Below are 20,621 nucleotides of genomic sequence, written 5' to 3' on the forward strand. Positions count from 1 at the left end.
GTGAGATGGCTCAGTGGGTAAGAGCACCCGACTGCTCTTCCGAAGGTCCAGAGTTCAAATCCCAGCAACCACATGGTGGCTCACAACCATCTGTAACAAGATCTGGCGCCCTCTTCTGGAGTGTCTGAAGACAGCTACAGTGTGCTTACATATAATAAAGAAATAATAAAAAAGAACACAATGACAAATATTAATGCTGTATAGTTCCACAGTTTGTGCAGTAGAAAGTTCTCTGGGTGTTCGCTTATATAAGGGCCTATGACGACTTCTGACAAGACTAAAGTTACAGAAATGAAAATTTCAAGATTTAATTACGTTGGAGAAGTTTGATCTATGAACAGAGGTAAAAACATAGAAACTGTTTTTTTGGGAATTAAATCTATAAAAAATAAAAATCAGGAAGAATGAAATATAGAGATTGAGAATGGATAAGCATTTTTGGATGTCTACCTACTTTATAGAAATTATGACACCTTTTATATAAGGATATCTTCTCAAAAAACTGAAATATGCAGATACACACATATGCACACACAAAATCACACACAATTCATAAACGTACATGTATGCATGTACTGCATGCACACACACAACTACATGCACACATATCCTTACATACATACTCATGCCTATAAACACATGCATGCATGCACTGTATGTATACACAGACACATGCACACATATCCATACATACATACTCATGCATATACGCACATGCATGCATGCACTGCTTATACACACAAACACAAGCACACATATCCACACATACATATTCATGGATATACACACATGTATGCATGCACTGTATGCACACATATCCACACATACATATTCATGCATATACACACATGTATGCATGCACTGCATGCATTCACACATGCATGTGCACACACAGATACACACACACTCAGAGACATACATACCCTAGTTCTGAAATAGAGACAACTACAGCTGTTTTCTCTCACCTGCAATACAATCTAGGACTATATTATAAAAACTGTTAGAAGTTATCTAATTTGCAAGTACACATTATTCCTTATATGATGTTATCTGACACTCTGAAAAGTAAAATATTTTATGATTTTCTCAGATATCATCTCTCAAAAGCTCTTGTCATTGTAAATTCATCCTAACAGTAAATAGGAAACCCACAGATACACTTTCATGATAAATTTATTTAAAAGCTATCAACTTAAATGTTTCTTACTCTAGTGTTATTGCTTTTAGTAAAATCACACACTAGAAAAACTTCCATCTTAGCAGGAAATACCAAGGCCTTCTTACAAGTGGTTTGTAATGTTACCAATCACTCAGGTCCACTTTAGGCATTCTCCATTGCAGTTGTCACATTCCAAATATTTATCCAAGTCTGGTTTCAACTTCTCTTTATATGAGAGAACAGATCCCACCTTACAGGAATCACCATCATAGCAGCTTTTGCTCCTGCCCCTGACATGTTACATGTCAGCTTCTAAGGAACGTGGTCATATCTGCTCTGCATATATTCAATGTCCTCATATCTCTCACCTCAACAATGACTTAACATTTCACTTTGGTTCTAGCCCTGCCTAGTCATTGTTGAAAGTTCTTCAGTGTTCTTTTCAATGCCTACATCACTCCTTACTTGACTTTATGGAATTGGTAAGCACAGGTTGTTCTCCAAATATTTTATTCTCTAAAATCTCTAATTCTCATTTATGAGCAGTCCTACATGTGATCGTTCTTGTGTACCAGGGTCCTGCCTTAAGAAAGGACAGGATGCCACCTTTTAACCATTGCAGAAAAAAATTCTAAAGAGAAGGAACACTAAGTAAAGTATTGTTTTATTTATTTGTACCATGGTCTGGTTTCTTGAGTTCAAGACCCTCACAGGCACACAGGGCTTAAAAGGGTTTTAAAAAGCATTGGTTTAATAGTTAGCTGTCATTGCTTTGAAATGCAAATAATTTGAACAAAGGGCTTTGCATTTGCATTCTGTATTAGAGGTTAAGTAGCTGGTCCTGTTGAAAGATGATGTTGCCTTGTTGATCGGCTCTTCCTCTGCCTCCTCAAGCCAAAGTTCAACCAAAGTCCAACTCCGATTTTAGAGTATCCTCCCTCTAACTCTAGCCTGCAAGAATTCTAGAACTCTCAAGTGAGCACTAACATGTTCACATCTACATCTGTATTTGGCCATTACTATATCAACCTTTTTATCTTTGTTGTTCTCCTCATCTAAAATACTCTGATAGCATTTTCTTTTCTTTTGATTTTTTTTAATTAGATATTTTCTTTATTTACATTTCAAATGCTATCCCGAAAGTTCCCTATACCCTCCCCCCCACCCTGCTCTGCTACCCACCCATTTCCACTTCTTGGTCCTGGCATTCCCCTGTACTGGGGCATATAAAGTTTGCAATCCACAATAACCTGACATATCATTTTAATATCTTCTGAGCATTATGGATATACTGGATCCTCTAAAAATTAAAATGAAATATGTGTGTAAAAACACAACAGTTTTGAATTGAGTGTGCTAGGCTCTGTTACTAACTACCCTTCATGCGGAGGCCTTACATGCATCTACAGCTCTCTAAAGTGAAGTGCTTAATCCAGGACAGAAGGGTTGGCTTTAGTTGCATGGCTTCATTTGATCCAAGGAGAAAGCTTTAGGCTGTTCAAATATCATTAATTTGTTTTTATTGATTTTGAAGCAGTCATTTAATGCTTCATATTTTGACCCCCCCCCCCGAGTTTGTGTCCTTTATTGGGGGTCTAAGAATTCACAGAGAGATTGGGTTATGATCATTGCTACTTATAAAAGCTAAAGGTTGCTATACTGTTCACAAAAGTTAACATTTAATCAAAAGGACAGTAACTTGGTCTATAATAACATATGCATGCAGTGCAGTTTTGATTGGGTCGTTGGTCTGAAATTTAAGCACAGATAGAAGTTTGAGATCCCAGTAGATCACTGTTAGCTTACTAAGGCTTTTGCACAGTGACCTCTGGCTTTTTCACATATTTATGTCTACTTTATGTTAAAAGATACCATGTCAATGAAGATAGGCTCATGGGACTTGGTAAACTTATTGCATGGGCTTCTTCAGTTAATACCAAATCTGCCCCATGCCAGCAGAGAAAGAATTAGAAGGTAGGGTTAGTAATATGTGAAGGATCTTCCGCACAGATAAAACAAGATGAAGAAAAGAAGCTTGCTTTCAACTGCTGTGCTTCTGCAGAGGTGAGAGAGACATCCTTACTACGTCTTTGATGGGGACTCATAGAAATAGCAGAAGAGGTAAGGATTCTAAGAAGAGAGTTTCTGAAAGCTTTATGTAAGATGTGTGAAAGATGTTAATGGAATCACCACTAAAGGGCTGACATGTCTCACAAAGTAAGTGAACACAGGACAACTGTGCCAACTTCACAGAAGCCTTAGACAGGAGCATGAGTTCTTGATGCCACCATTAGGCAGAAGTGATGGTGACTCATTTGTTGTAGGTGTACACCAGGAGACAGGATTTAACTTTAGTAGGATCCCTACTTTGGATTAGATAAGCGACTGTCATGAGTGTGCCTTGTGCATTATGTAATACATTGCATCTTCTGGTTTCTGTCAACTAGATGTCAGTAGCAATCCTGATAATCAGAGATGCTTGCAGTTTTGCTCAGCTTCTTCCCCTATCAAAGAAAGGTAAAACTCTTTCCCAGTCGAGAACCACTATAGCATCACATCTTTGAAGCCATGGACAGCATGCACAAGAGTTGCTGGTCTAGATACCATCAATGAACTCATGTGGATTTCATCAGAAAGGTGAAAATGGATGTGTTATTAGAACAAAGGCTACTTTTGGCAGACCTAAGTAACACCATATTCCTTATATCTGTTACTTCACATTACAAAATCCAGGGTAATGTGCTATAAAGTCAAATGTCCTAAGCAGTAAACACGTGAAAATGCTTTATGCTAAAATAGAATGAAGTATACAATCCTGTAGAAACTTAAAGAAAGGTTCTATCCACCAACCAAAGAACATACATGGACTGGCCAGAGACTCCCAGCACATATGTAGCAGAGGCCTGTCTTGTCTGGCCTCAGTAGGAGAGGGTGAACCTAATCCTGTAGAGACTTGATACCCCAGACTTGGGGGATATGGGGGATTCTCTCTCAGAGGTGAAGGGGAGGGAGGATGGGGGAAGAACTCTGTGAGGGGGGACCAGGAGGGGAGCAACATTTGGAATGTAAAAAAATAAAATAATTAATAAAAATATAATATAATAATTAATTTTAAAAAGAAGTCTCTATCAAGAAGCCAGTTTAAGTGTACACAGAACTCATCTACTTATTTGTTTCTCAAAGACTTGGGAAATAATTCTTTTAAGTAGAACAATGGATCAATATTAAAGAGCAAAATCAGATTTTCCTCCTGTTTTTGAAGCAAAACAAGATTGTCAAGGCTTATGGAATTGATAATATGCAGAAAGAAAGGTGTTGGGAAAGGTTAGAGCAGAAGGATCAATGCTCCCCAGCTCCTGGGATCACAGGCAGTGAGGAGCTTAAAGCTCCACCCCAGCTGGCAGTTTACAAAAGCCATCTCTATAGACCAAGAGCAGACAGTGAGCTGAAATGCTGTAAGAGACAAGTCCACAGACCAAGTTTCTGTACAGCTACGAGGCAGGGGTGGTGCCGGGGAATGGGGTGGGGAGGAGGAACAGCAAATGACTAATTCTCTGAATAGGGAAGGAAGTCTGTGCCCTTATCAAACACATGGTCATGTCAGCATGTTAGAAATATAGACCTATGGGTTTCACCAGTGCTAGGTATGAACAAGGCTCACTTCCACTTGCCTAGAAACTGTCAGGAATATCATTGATAGGCTATGGAAGTTTTAGGATCCCAGAAACATCTCTATAGTTCCTTTGTTAGGAAAAGCATTGGTCTCTGTTCTCTGCCCACCCACTATCGAGAAGGCTTCTCAGAAATGAGGTTCGAAGGTTGTCATTTCAGATCATTGGCATATACTGAACATTCTCCAGGGAAACCAGAAACAATTTTCACTCAGCTGGAACCAAATGATCTTTTCGGTGGTGCTTCAAATTGTACTAAGATCTACTTACTGAAAGCCCAAGATTTCTCTGCGATAACTATTTTTGGTCCAAAGGATGAGATTATTTTGAAAATTTGGAGCATAATTCTGGCTTTAAAATGCCTTATATGATTGCTTGACTTCTAGGGTTTTTTTAAAAAGGTAGAGTTCTCAAGACAGATCTGATATTGAAATAACTTAACTTTATCAGGTCTGAAAGAATTCTATCCACATCCATAAATATAAGCCCAAGATGATCTATTGAAAGGACCCCTGGCAAATCAGCTGCATAACGAATGTCTGCTTGAGGACACCTGAAGCCTGCTATTGAACTTCAATTTTCCTGTGACTAATATGGGGAGGGTTTTATAATACTCAAATTATACTGCTGCAGATATTTTTTAAATCAGCTATTTAGACACATTACATAACTTCTGGGAAACTATTTTTACTCTGAGTGTCATTTTATTTCCTACTTTGATTTCGTCTATTTGAAACTAGATCACATTGCTTTTATTACTTTCCCTGTTTCTTCCATAGTTTCTTGATTCCAGAGGAGCTACCAACTTTGGTTATTCAGCCCCTTTCTCCCCGGTGTAAGCTACCCATTCTGTTACCCTTGTGGTAACTTGTCTTTGTCTATGCATCTGTGTCTAGCATTGGGAAAGTGGACAGTTCAGATTCCCAGCATGTCTATGGTAGTATCCAAGTGGTTCTATTTCCTCAAGACCTGACAGGAAAGTGACTTAGAGGAACAATTCTGTCAGAACAGCATGCTGGGTGAAAGTGAGAAATTTAAACTTCAGCAACACTAAAGAACGGTCACCTTTGATGGCCATAGAGTTGACAGGTGGCCTCGCATACCTCCTGATGTCAGGTCATGTAAATCCACCAGCCTCTTCTAGATAGATCTTTTCAAGAATCTCCCATAAGGCTCTTTTATACTGTGGTCCTTTACATCCAAGGACACCATAGGTATTGATATCCAACACTGATGTTCAAACTTTTCCAGTGGTTTATTTTAGTTGGTCAATCCAAAAAAGGCACAGGGGAAGAAACATCAAGAATGCTTTTATATTGTTACTTTCTCTAAGTCCTCCCTCGAATTATATTCTTATTCCTGAGAGATTAATTCTTCCACCTTGTACAATGTCACCATTCCATAACACATTTACAATTTTTAAATGGTGATCAAGAAAAAATAGTGATTTTAAGTTCCATTCATCAGTGAATATCCCTTTAGGAAAATAAAATATTTAATCTGCTTATTGTGAAATTAAGTTATTAAAAGAAGCTTAATATGTATATATCCTTCTAAAGTGTCAAGTCATGTTTTATAAAAGGCAAGCATCTGTTTTAAATGCCTACTAGGTGCTCGATAGTATTGTAGGTTCTGAGGACACAGTTGTGAAAAAGAGCAAACTAAAATCACATCACAGTAAACCATGGTGTCTATGAAAACAACAGGGCCATTAAATAAAGGCCAGCAGCACTGACCTCACATGGAATTTCCCCAGGAAGCACTAGTACCCGAGGCACAGATGATCTCAAAGCTGCTAGGTCGTCAGTTCCCTTCTGTCCACTTGTGTCCTCAGGATATTTGGCTCTTGAGTCTGTTGGAATGCTGACCTCAAGGTAGTCTTCAGGACCTGGAAACAAATTGCATGAATACAATTAATTATCATTCCATCCACTACTAAAAGACCAATTTCATCAGTTCAGGAAATGAATCTTGGATAGTTGAAATAACAATCTTTATCATTAAAATAATAGTTCTTGATTAAATAATATTATAATACTTATGACTAAGACATACTAGTTATATGATTATATGTTCATCAGCTTGTCAAATGTTCACAAAACTTCCAAATATCACAGTTTTCTATTGCTATTAATAAACTAGTAGAATATTAGAAAATTCATTTTGCATGACAACTATGAAGAAAAAGTTCCATTAGAACATTTAAGCCAAAGTACTAACTTGTATGTACATATTCTAATTTTTAAGTACTAATTATAAGCCAGCAATGGCTATTACACCTGCAATGCCAGAATTTGCAAGAGGGAAAACCCAAGTTCAGTTTCAACCCCAGATCTGGCAGCTCACAACTGCCTGTAACTCTAGCTCCAGGGGATCTTACAAGTTCTTCTGGCCTCCTTAGACACTCACACATATCTGCATATACTTACATAGATACACATGCACACACATAAATAAAAATAATGAAATATGAGTATTCATCAAAATATTTAAGTGTTTAAAGAAAATAAGTAATTCATTTCAAGTGAGTTCTTTATGGCAATTCTAGGAATAATGAAATATATTACTTTGTATTTCAGAGCCTAAAGAGGGGTAGACTGGTGTTTGTCTTGTTTAACATGTAGCAGCAGCAGTTAGTCTCAATTACCCAAACATTGTTCTCAATTGAAAGAAAGAAATAAAAACATGATGAATAATAAACCTATTAAAAAAAAACTATTCAGTGTCTCAAAACCCAAAGTGTGTTTATTCAGACCATATGGCTTGAATTAGGATTTTCAGAATAAGCTCACATCTGTAACATTTAGGATCACCTCAAAGTATCACTCATATCCCCAAAGAAGGGAATTGCAAAAGAAAAAGGAATCTCTACAAATATGGCCTGGGCAAGTAAAAAGAGCTTGCCTTTCCAGGATGGTCTCTTGCTGCTATGTTGAGGAATGCTTCCATGTTACCACATAGTGCTATTCTGTCATTTTAAAGTCATGTTGCAAACATGAACAGTGGCAGGTACGTCAGTGGAATAGAACTGAAGACCCAGAAATGAACCCACATACCTATAGTCACTTATCTTTGGCAAAGGAGCTAAAACCATCCAGTGGGGAAAAAGACAGTGCTTTCAACAAATGGTGCTGGCTCAACAGGTGGTTAGCATGTAGAAGAAGGCAAATTGATTCATTCTTATCTCCTTGTACAAAGCTCAAGTTCAAGTGGATCAAGGACCTCCACATAAAACTAGATACACTGAAACTAATAGAAGACAAAGTGGGGAAGATCCTTGAGCACATGGGCACTGAAAAAAAGTTCTTGAACAGAACACAATAGCTTATGCTCTAAGATCAACAACTGACAAATGGGACCTCATAAAATTGCAAAGGACACTGTCAACAGGACAAAATGGCAACCAACAGTTTGGGAATAGATCTTTACCAATCCAACATCTGATAGAGGGCTAATAGCCAATATATACAAGGAACTCAAGAGGTTAGACTCCAGAGAACCAAATAACCCTATTAAAAATTTGGGTACAGAGCTAAATAATGAATTCTCAACTGAGGAATATCAAATGGCTGAGAAGCACCTAAAGAAATGTTCAACATTCTTAGTCATCAGGAAAATGTAAATCACAACAACCCTGAGATTCCACCTTACACCAGACAGAATGGCTAAGATCAAAAACTCAGGTGACAGCAGGTACTGACGAGGTTGTGGAGAGAACACTCCTCCATTGCTGGCAAGCTGATACAACCACTCTGGAAATCAGTTTGGCAGTTCCTGAGAAAATTGGACAGAGTACTACCCAAGGACCTAGCAATACCACTCTTGGGCATATACCCAGAAGATGCTCCAACATGTAATAAGGTCACATGGTCCTCTATGCTCATAGCAGCCTTATTTATAATAGCCAGAAGCTGGAAAGAACCCAGATGGCCCTCAACAGAGGAATGGATACAGAAAATGTGGAACATTTACATAATGGAGTACTACTCAGCTATTAAAAACAATTAATTTATGAAATTCTTAGGCAAATGTATGGATCTGAGAATATCATCCTGAGTGAGGTAACCCAATCCCAAAAGAACACACATGGTATCTACTCACTGATATGTGGATTTTAGCCCAGAAGCTCAAAATACCCAAGATACAATTCACAAACCACATGAAACTCAAGAAGAAGGAAGACCAAAGTGTGGATACTTTGATCCTTCTAAGAAGGGGTAACAAAATACCTAAAGAAGAAGTTACATAGACAAAGTGTGGGGTATGGGGTCCCAAATGGAGGCGTTAGATAAAGGACTGAAGGAATAGAAAGGTTTTGCAACTGTATAGAAAGATCAACAATATCAACCAACCAGACCCCTCAGAGCTCCCAGGGACTAATCTACCAACCAAGGAGTACACATAGAGGGACCCATGGCTCTAGTTGCATATATAGCAGAGCATGGCCTTTTTGGTCATCAATGGGAGGAGATGCCCTCGGTCCTGTAAAGGCTTGATACTCCAGTAGGGGAATGCCAGGGTGGAAATGCAGGGAGTGGGTGGGTGGGTGGATGAACACCCTCATAGAAACAGGGGGATGGGGGATGGGGGATGGGATAGGGGGGTTCTGAGTGTGGGGGAAAACCAGGAAAGGGAATAGCATTTGAAATGTAAATAAGGAAAATATCCAATAAAAAAATACAAGACATGACATCAGTCATACATAAATACTCCAGCCTTCAGTGGATATAAAGCTTATCTTTATGTTCAGCAAGCACTGCTGACCACTAGATGATGTCATCTGCAGCTGCTCCAATGTTTCCTAGCCCTAGCTGCTCTGGATCATGTCATAGCATGACATGCCCTAGTTAGGTAAGGAAGATGGAGAGTACCTTTGTGAATCAGCAAAAAGTATATGATAAGCCAGAAAAAAAGTTTGTTTCTATATGAGGTCTGTGATTGGTATAGAATCTGTGATGATTAACATGTAAGATATGCAATGATTGGTGGGATTATAGACTAGCACGGGTGTTTCCTGGCTCTTTCCTAGCTGTATTAGGAGCCTGTTTGCTACTCTTAGGGAGTTAGTTGTAGATGCTTCTTATTTATATACTGATGCCACCCTATCTCCAGTGTTGGAATCATACGGCCCATTATAATCATCTCTGAAGTCAGGGTTTTCTAATCTTTCTAATGCTGCAACCCTGTAATACAGTTCTTCATGATATGGTGAACCCCAAACATAAAATTATTTTCATTCCTACTTCACATCTGTAATTCTGTCACTGTTATGAATTGTTGCATAAATATCTGTGTTTTTCAATGGTCTTAGGTAACCCCCGTGAATGGGTAGTTTGACTCCATAAGTAGCACTACCCACAGACAGAGAACCACTTTCCTAACTGGTCTTTTGTGCCCACTTGCTGTCTTATCACAGGCAGTGCAGAGAAGATCCTAATCAGAGCTTCCGTCCCCAGAATTGGCAGCATTGGTGAGGAAAAAGAATGTTTCAGTGAACAACCCAGAGTAAAGACCAAAAGATACCCAGATCTCAGAGAAGCAGAAAGCATCATAAGAGAGTCTAAGAGTGGCAAAGGACAAAAGGACAGAATCTAAGACTACTAAGAATGTGATAGTATTGAGACACAGAGACCATGAGCATCCAAGGGCAGGATCTGAGACACAGTTTCCAAAGCTGAAAAGAACCCAGATATATCTCAAGGGTGGAATGGATACAGAAAATGTGGTGCATTTACACAATGGAGTACTACTGAGCTATTAGAAACAGTGAATTTATTAAATTCTTAGGCAAATGGATGGATGTGGATGATATCATCCCGAGTGAGGTAGCCCAATCACAAGAGAACACACATGATAAGCGGATATTAGCCCAGAAACTTAGAATATCCAAGATACAATTGGCAAAACACATGAAACTCTAGAAGAAGGAAGACCAAAATGTGGTCTCTTAGAATAGGGAACAAAATACCCATGGAAGGATTTACAGACACAAAGTTTAGAGCTAAAACGGAAGGTAAGACCATCCAGAGACTGCCTCACCCAGGGATCCATCCCATATGCAACCACCAAACCCAGACTCTATTGAATATTCCAGAAAGATTTTGCAGACAGGACCCTGACATAGCTCTCTCTTGTGAGTCTATGACAATGCCTGGCAAACACAGGAGTGGATGCTCACAGTCATCTATTGGATGGAACACAGGGTCCTCAATGAAGGAGCTAGAGAAAGTACCCAAGGAGCTAAAGGGAACTGCAACCCTATAGGTGGAACAATGATATGAACTCCAGTACCCCCACCCCCAGACCTGTGTCTCTAGTTGCATATGTAGCAGAGGATGGCCTAGTCTGCCATCAATGGGAGGAGAGGCCCTTGGTCTTGCGAAGATAATATGCCCCAGTAGAGGGGAATGCCAGGACCAGGAAGCAGGAATGGGCAGGTTGGGGAGCAGGGTAGGAGAGTATAGAGGGGGCTTTGGAGATAGCATTTGAAATATAAATGAAGAAAATATCTAATAAAAAAGAAAAAAAAGGATATCATTATATAGGCATCAGTAACAGAAGTTTTTTAAAAAAAAAAAGCTGCAATTGCAACTGACAGTTGACAATGATTTTCAAGAAAAGTATTGTCTGTCACTAAAACTAATCACTTCCTGGATCAATAATCTATGACAGAAGAGTCACCAAAATCAATACAAAGAGCATTAACACTGGCAAAAATTAGTTTTAGTCAACGGAACATTTCAGAAAACTTGTTAGTCCTTGTGTTAGTTAACTTTCTATCAACATGATAAAATACCAAAGAAAATACTTAAAATAGCTTGGTTCAGAGAATGCTTGACTAGAATGCACAAAGCCCTGGGTTCTAGCCCCAGTACTGACTAATTCAGGCATGGGAGCAGATGGACTTGGGAGGATCATGAGTTCAAGACCACCTGTGGCTACATAAGGAGTATTCGGCCAGTGTGGACTATAACACCTTTACACTGATACTTCATACACTCTGATTCTTTTCAATTTATCACTATACACTGGATTTTATTTTGAATATACACAAAATGAATTGTTGAATTTCAGTTCACCCTTCAGAGTGATTTGTAGATAATTTTTAATAGTACAACTCACCAACACCCTCCCCCATAAACGGTTGAGACAAACAGAAAGTTCTCTTCCTTTCCTGAAACTTTTCAAAATTCTAAAGGAAAGAGAACTTTTAGCCATGATGTTAAGACTCAAAGAAGCAGATAAAATTAGTCTAAAGCCATTAGTAATGCATAACAGAAGAATTGTTTTACAAAATAAATTAAAAAATTATAGATTTTTCTTCACTGAGAAAGAAATTAAAACTTCAACATTGTTTAAGAAATGGTCTTATTTATTTGTTTCCATATAAACTTTATATACTTAGGGGAGATTTACAAAAAAATGTAATCTTTGGCATGTAAAAACATGGCATGTAAATAATTATTTATTAGATATTTTCTTCATTTACATTTCAAATGCTATCCNCCCCCCCCCCCTGCCCTGATCCCCAACCCATCCACTCCTGCTTCCTGACCCTGGCATTCCTCTTACTACCACTACTACCACCACTACAAACCACCACTACAAACTACCACTTTACCTTAGACATTACTATTAGATTCCAGGTTGGTTTCCTCAACAGAACAATGACTGGCAGAGAAAAACCTTAAGAGCATTTGTGTACATTTTTCTCACTACTTCTTACTCCATTCTCTAAAACATAAAAAATTTACTATATTGTTCCATGTTGAACTTGATAGGGTCTCAATAATTATCAGTAAAAAAAACAGCTGAGTTATCCTCAACATATGGTTATAAATTAACTCCCATTTAGTGGTATCATAAAATGTTTGATTTCAAAAATAATTATTTTTTAGATTAAAATACTTAGTATGTTCCTAATTGAAGAATAAAATAAAAAACGCAAGTCTCCTTCTTTGCTCTCTGTCTCCAGTACATTCTATATAACCTAGCTTTTAGCTTTGTTATGGTCCTTTATCTTCTAGCACAAAATGGTAGGGTAGAGTAAATATTACTAACATTTAGAAAATACTGATCAAATGTCTTTCCAGGAAAGTAATTACTGTGACCAGCAAGTGTTTGATTACTAGCTAGAGAAGAACATGTCTAAATAAAACATAAATCATGGATTATGAGTAAACATTCAATTCTGATGGCTCAATCATAAGGGGTCCTTTTATCCCTAATTTACAGTTCTGTGAACCTTGAGCTTCCAAGTATAGGTTAAAGCTTTGTATTATATTGAGTTATCAGAGATTAAAAGTCTACCTTTCTATGGGCTCTATGCTAGTGGTCCTCTGCTGCTGCAGGTTTTGAATCTACAGATCCAATCAAACACTGATTGAAAGTAATTTATAAAACTATGCCTGCACTAGATGTAGACAGACATTTCTGTCACCATCATTTCCTAAATAATACAGTACTTATGATATTATATTGCATTAAGTTAATTTAAAGATGAAAGTACTTGGGTATACATGCACAGGCCATATGCAAATACAAGTCATTTACATAAGGGGTGTGGAGATAGTCTGATTATAATAGCCCTGGCATTCTGGAGTCAACTCTCTGAAGGTACCAAGCTCTGCACCTTTAGCGTTTCTTCACTTTGATATTTAAGCTGATGTTCAGGAAAGCCTGGGAATAATGCCTTTACTACAGCAGATGACTGCTTCATTTTAAATATACATAAAAATGACCAAAAAGAAAGAAAGAAACAAACAAATGTATACAATAAAATAAAACCAAACAAGAACTCATCATGATTCAAATAAAAATCTTTAAAAGAATTAGAATATGCATCAGAAACTCAGGACCTTGAAACCTGAGCCTCTACAGCCTCAGAAAAATTCATCTATCTAATAAATTATGTAAAGCAGAGAAGTACTTTAGGACGAAAGACATTCCTTTGTAAAGTATCAGATACCTGAATTCACATTCATAATTCAGACTTTTTGAGTAATATACATTTCCAACAATCCATCATTTTAATTGGAATTCTGAAGTAATAATGAACCATTAGTTTCGAGGCAGATATCCAATTCCTAAATGTTAAAGTTGTCACATAATAATTTTTCAGAACTTAATAAATTCTAAAAGGTACAAAACAGCAGTACTGGCTTTTCTCTTAAGTGTACCAAGCTATTATTATACCTTTTCTGTTGGAATCAACTAATTATTGTTTAAATTAGGAAAAATGTAGGGTATCTTAGGGTTTTCATTGCTACAAAGAGACACCATGACCACAGCAACTCTTATAAAGGACAACATGTAATTGGGCTGACTTATAGTTTCAGAGGTTCAGTCCTTTATCATTGTGGTGGGAGTATGACAGCATCTAGACAGTCAGTCATGGCACTGGAAGAGCAGAGAGTTCTACCTCTTGTTCCAAAGGTCGCTAGGAGAAGACTAGCTTTCAGGAAGCTAGGTTGTGGGTCTTAAAGCCATGCCCATAGTGACCTATTTCCTCCAGGAAGGCCATACCTACTCCAACAAGGCCATGCCTTCTCCAACAAGCCCACATCTCCTAGTAGTGCTATTCTTCGGGGCCAATCATATTCAAACCACCACACAGGGTCTCTGAATCCTTTTGGTAATTTAAAAATGTCCAGGTAAGATTAGATGCTAAAAGGAATTTTCTTATTGGTCTAGAGGATTTTCAGTATATTTTATAGGCAGTGCAGAGTCCCCTGACCTAGTGAGCATCTGAGGAGAGAGGGGAGACAAAGGCCACTGGCTAGGAAATACAGATCCTGGAAAGAGAGATGCTGATCTCTGCCAACAGATGAGAGGACAGACATTTATCTGGCAGAGGTACAATGAAATGGGAGAGAGAATAGTCCTTGTGCTACCTTAGAGTCATGGCACAATGGCACAGTTTTTAAAATGGAGCACAGGAATAGGACTCATCTCTTCTTATAGAAGCAAGAGAGGAGAAAACGATGAATTATCAGACCCTGAGAAGGAAGATAGTCAATATGAAGCCTACTAGGGAAAGTGTGTGTTTGAACAGTGACCAAGGGTTCTATAAGGATAAGACAATTCTCCCAACACACCAAGCTACAAATAACTATATTATGGTGCAGAAACAAAGGGAGGTAAAGCAGCTGCCACTCAGCATCCACAAAGTCAGGAATACCAAACACTAATCACAATGCAACTAGAACTTAAAACAGGATAAATTCTCATTTTCCCTGAAATTTTGTACAGTTTCACAGTTATTTATTGATATGAGTTTTATCTATTGATCTATCTATCTATCTATCTATCTATCTATCTATCTATCATCTATCTATCTATCTATCTATCTATCTATCATCTCTAGTGATTATATATACATACATATATACTTATATGAGAATTTATACATCTATGTGTATATACATTTATCTTCTCATGGATACATATGCCCATTTTATCTGTTTAATAAAGCATTCCTATGAATATTTGTGGGCACATATCCATTCATTTTTTTTCTTAGGTAAACATTAGGAAGATGGCTGGAAAATACTGCAAGTTTGTGTTTGAGTAGCTAAGAAACTACAAAACTTTTCCCAAAGTGGCAGTATCATAATAGAGGCCCACAAGCAGCATCAGGAGTTCCAGCTGCTAAACAAGAGCCTTGCTAATTTCAGCCACAATAGTGGCTATGTATGGCTTACAGTGATTTTAATTTTCATTTCCCTGATGAATCACAGCATTGATAATGATTTCCTTGCTTCCTTGCATTCTGGGTGTTTTCTTTGATGGCACATCTATTTAAATCTCTTGCTGAAATTTTTAGTTATATCACTTGATTTCTTACTGTGCTTTCTGGATGTCTACACAGAGTGGATTCAAGTCCCTTACAACAGATGTTCCTCCTGTTTATGGAGGAAAATCTCCTTCTTCGCACGCTAGGTCATTTTTAATGTGCTGCCAGACATAAACTTTAACTTATGTGTTTATTTCTATAGTTATTCTTAGGTCTTCTTGCAGCTGACGTTTTATTATGCCAAAACAGCTTAATTCCTTTAAAAAAGTTATTATTAAGTGTGTGCGGAAGAACCAGTATAGTTCATTATCCAAGGATGATTCTGCCTCCAGTACCCAGATACCTGATGCTCTGGGAGTAATGAAGCTTTACTACCCTTGCTAGAAGAGACACAAACTACACTCTGCCTTGAGTGAACCCATGTGCTCCTTGCATTGGTTTTGAGTAGATTCTATACACACATGAATGAACTGTATGGACAGAATCCTACTTAAGTGCATCCTGCATAGCCCTCTGTATCGGCTTCTTTCCATCACCTGCCTCCAAACTCCAATCACCGTATCACTGTAGAGATATCCTTGCCATCTCTTAAACTCTGTGAAGCCACTGGACAACTCCATTCTCTTTCCTGCTGAGACGTGGGAAGCTTCACTTTGCAGGTAACAACGGTAGCCACTTCAGCACTAACCCAACCACTGTCTCCCTCTTAAGCACAGGGTCCCCAATGGAGGACCTAGAGAAAGGACCCAAGGTGCTGAAGGGGTTTGCAGCACCATAGGAGGAACAACAATATGAACTAACCAGTACCCCTAGAGCTCCCTGGGACTCCTGGCTCTAGCTGCATATGTAGCAGAGGATGGCCTTGTCAGTCATCAATGGGAGGAAAGGCCCTTGGTCCTGTGAAGGTTCTATGCCCCAGTACAGGGGAATACCAGGGCCAGGAAGGAGAACTGGGTGGGTTGGGGAGCAGGGGGAGGTGGGAGGAGATACGGGATTTTCAGAGGGGAAACTAGGAAAGGGGATAGCATTTGAAATGTAAATAAAGAAAATATCTGTTAAAAAAGTAAGTAAAAACAAACAAACAAACAAAAGGATAACATCCCTGTGCTGCCTGTTGTCCAGTATTTTAACACAGTTGCTTCATATCTGTCAAGTTCTGTTGGATCTATTTACTCCAATTTGATAAACAGAAGTCCCATGTGACCTTTTCACATTCTGTGTGTAGGCATGCATAAGATATGTTTACTGTCTAAGGTCAATAGTTTGAAACCAGGTCAGTTTCAAGGCTTATTCGACTGAACAGTGAGCAGGCACATCTGTGGTCAGTCAGACTTGAGGTATGACAGATTTCCTTGAGAAAGATTAAAGTTGCATTTGTCATTTTAAGTAAGACAAATAATACTCTTAATTGCTATTGTGAAACCTTGCATTTTGTCTGAATTGGTAGGATGTTGGAAGAATCGTATGACCACTATGAGCTGGAAAACTTCCAAAGACGTTCCTGACGAGAGCAATAAAGAAATTCAGCACTGTAGTTTTGGGGTGCTGTGTGATGCAGCATGTCAGTATTTAGAAGATGGATGTAATTTATTACACCAGAATTCTCTAAGTGGCCACTGTATGTAGGCAATCATGAATGTAAGAGAAAGATCAGCCCAAAGTGAAAGATGTTGGGATAGTAGGATTCTGAGATTTTAGAAATGTTGCTTGTAAGACCTGGGTGTGGCCCTGAAGAACCCTCTCCCTTACTCACTGTAAATGAGGTAAGAAAGGATTCATACATTTACAACAGATTGCTCAAGCAAGCATAGAAAGCCAACCGACTTCCATTAAACTGAACACTAAACATTTGAAAAATGGAAGAAGACGTTACTTTTCCCATTGAGTTTTGTCTTTGAAACTATGTAATTTCCATTAACATGTTTTTTTTTCCTTTGTCAGCAGTTTTTTTTAATTAGGTATTTTCTTCATTTACATTTCAAATGACATCCCAGAAGTCCCCCAAACCCTCCCCCCTACTCCCCTCCCAACCCACAACCACTTCTTGGCCCTGGCGTTCCCCCATACTGAGGTATATAAAGTTTGCAAGACCAATGGGCCTCTCTTCCCAATGATGGCACTAGGCCATCTTCTGATACATATGCAGTTAGAGACATGAGTTCTAGGGGTACTGGTTAGTTTATATTGTTGTTCGACCTATAGGGTAGGAGACCCCTTTAGCTCCTTGGGTACTTTCTCTAGCTCCTCCATTGGGGGCCCTGTGTTCCATCCAATAGCTGACAGTGAGCATCCACTTCTGTGTTTGCCAGGCCCCGGCATAGCCTCACAAGAGACAGCTATATCAGGGTCCTTTCAGCAAAACCATTGCATACACCAGCAAGATTTTGCTGAAAGGACCCTGATATAGTTAGCATGGGGTTTAAACTTTACTGTGAATTAACATTTTAAAATTTTATATGTTTGGTTATTTTTCCTAAAACAAAAATAATAAAAAATTTAATGTGGTTGATTTAAAAAAATCAATGGAAGACTAAGGATGATTAAGAACAAATACACACACATTTTATAACTTGTTCATATATGTGAGTGTGTGTGTTCATGTATATAATACACATTATAACAAAATATATTATTTTAACATAAAAACCAATTTATTTGTTTGTTTGTTTATGTGTTCACACATACTACTATATTCAGACAAATGCACACTTGCACAGAAATCAAAGGAAAGCTTGAGAGAGTTGGCTCTTTCCTTCCACCATGGGAAGGCCTAGGATGGAACTTGGGTCATCAGGCTTGGAAGTAAGTTCCTTTAACCCTGAGCTATCTCACCAGCATATTAAACAACATATTTAACTAATATTAAAATAACCTTTTTGAAGATCTCATCATTCTTTAGAAAGTCATGTTTAGAACAAACTACTTGAGAATTGCTAGGCTAAAATAGTCCATCCAGTATTCGTCAGCATAGAGATGACTTAAACCATACATTGTACAAGGTTTTCACTCTGAAACAGGATTCCCGTTGGTCTTCTCGGTGGTTTTCTAATATGTCATTCATAATTTATCTTGTCAATTCTTTCATTGAGAGCCACATCACATCTCCCAAGTCATTATAGCATCTAATTCTCCCCAGACACTGTAGCAAGGATCATTATATCATGGTGGTGGAGTAATTATATCTGGTTTTATTTTATTCACATTTAAAAGGACTTTGAACTCAGTAATTCATAGGTAAAATTTAAACTCCACAAGAGAAAGTGTTTCAGACATCCACCTATCACAGTGGAACTCTCTGGCCCCTTTCATACAAAAAAACTAAACTAAACAAAATCAAACAAACAAACAAAAAACCAACAACAAAACATAAAAAACCCACATGTACATCTTACATTGTTTTCCTTTAAAACTACACAAGTCATACAATGTGTTCATTCCTACCACACTTCAAAACTTAAGTAGTTGAAATAAATAAGAGCAAATAATCCCATCAAGGAATTTTCACACACACACACACACATATATATATGAAAATTCATATACTCATATATTCATATATATGTTTGTTTACTTGGTCTGCGGTTTGTGTATGTATGATTTATGTGAACATGTGAATCATGAGTCATGTTAGGAGATCAGAGAACAACTTTTGGAGTCTGTTCTCTCTGTCCATGTGGATGTAGGTTGTAGAGATGTCACTCGGGTTTCTAATTGCCTAGAAAGTGTCCTTACCCACTGAGGCACCTCTTCGATGACTTTTAATCACTGCAGGTAGCTGACTAGCAGGCTTTACTAACACGTTGTAACTACATAATAATTACTAAAATTACTAAAAAAAATCTTTCTAATCTGATAAATAATTATGTTTCAATATCATTGGCCAGGAATGATCCAAACAGTATGTCTTCTGTTGTTGGAAAACACCTTCCTTTTGCTCTATGATGTCTTCAATTTAGAGGATTTCTGCTCACTGCAATTGCTTAGAGATTCAGCAAAAGTTTTAATGGGTTGTAATAATGAGGATTTTTGTTGTTAGTTAGTTTATAAATAAATTTAAAGTTATTGCAGATTTTTAAATTCTCTCTGATGCTACTGTCGTCTCTCAAAACATTCAAGCAATGGCCTGGGCACAGGTTTAGAGCACTTAGTAGACTACACTCCCAAGAGAGTTCCTTCGTGGGAATACAGGCTGCTGCAGTTTACACTAATGGGGTCCTCCAAAGATGCTCCAAGGAGTGCAATCTATGGACCAGCCATGATGTTACTGTTATAGTTTAATTAATGTCCCACATGGAAGGTTATTGGAATCTCACATAATAAAAATAAGTGAATTAGTGTTCTTGTACTTTCACTGCTAAAAAATAAGTATTTTTGACCTGCTTCTGAACCTAGCTTGTTATCATACACATCAACAAAATATGAAACCTAATTATTTCACATCTTGCCTACAATGAAATGAAGTACTTATTATCTTTGATAACTGATGACGGATGAGAAGGTAAAATGCAGGCTGTATACATTTAAATAGACCCGTAAAGAACCATGGATGCTTTATTCTGAAAAAGTGGCAACGTCTCAGTGGCTAAGGAATAACTCTCCCTTATCAAGTTAGGCCCAAAATGTTTTCTTTCAGTACTTTAAAAAATGAATATTTATTTAAAGTATTTTAAAGTTGCTTTAAAAGGTTTTTCTCTTTTAAATTAGAACATCTACAGATTGTGCACTATCATTCCACTAAGCCATTTGATATGTTCTGTTTCATAAATGGACTGTGACAGGGAAAAGTGGATCAAGGAGAGATGAAACAGAGGGAAAAGCAAATTTTATTGTGTAGCATAAAGGCTCACAAAAGTTGCCATGCAGTGTTTTGGAGATCTTGATTAATTGAAATATCTAATTATTTAAAGTCCTGGCACATTCTGGACTGGAAAAGAATTATTTCTTGGTTTTATGTAGGTTTTTCAATAATGCATTTATAGAAATGTGACAAAGAGGA

At 37.8% G+C, this 20,621-nt stretch overlaps 1 protein-coding gene across 2 annotated transcripts in view; it reads right to left on the reverse strand.

The window, feature by feature from the left end:
* Bank1 (B cell scaffold protein with ankyrin repeats 1) overlaps positions 1-20,621 on the reverse strand; it is a 261,398-nt gene that overhangs the window by 186,902 nt on the left and 53,875 nt on the right. For both annotated transcript variants that reach the window (XM_021158678.1, XM_021158677.1), the window contains one exon: positions 6,567-6,718. In XM_021158678.1, the coding sequence (XP_021014337.1) occupies positions 6,567-6,718 (152 nt within the window). The remainder of the gene's footprint in view (positions 1-6,566; positions 6,719-20,621) is intronic.

The sequence above is a fragment of the Mus caroli genome, chromosome 3, assembly GCF_900094665.2.
Source record: "Mus caroli chromosome 3, CAROLI_EIJ_v1.1, whole genome shotgun sequence".
Classification (NCBI taxonomy): Eukaryota; Metazoa; Chordata; class Mammalia; order Rodentia; family Muridae; genus Mus; species Mus caroli.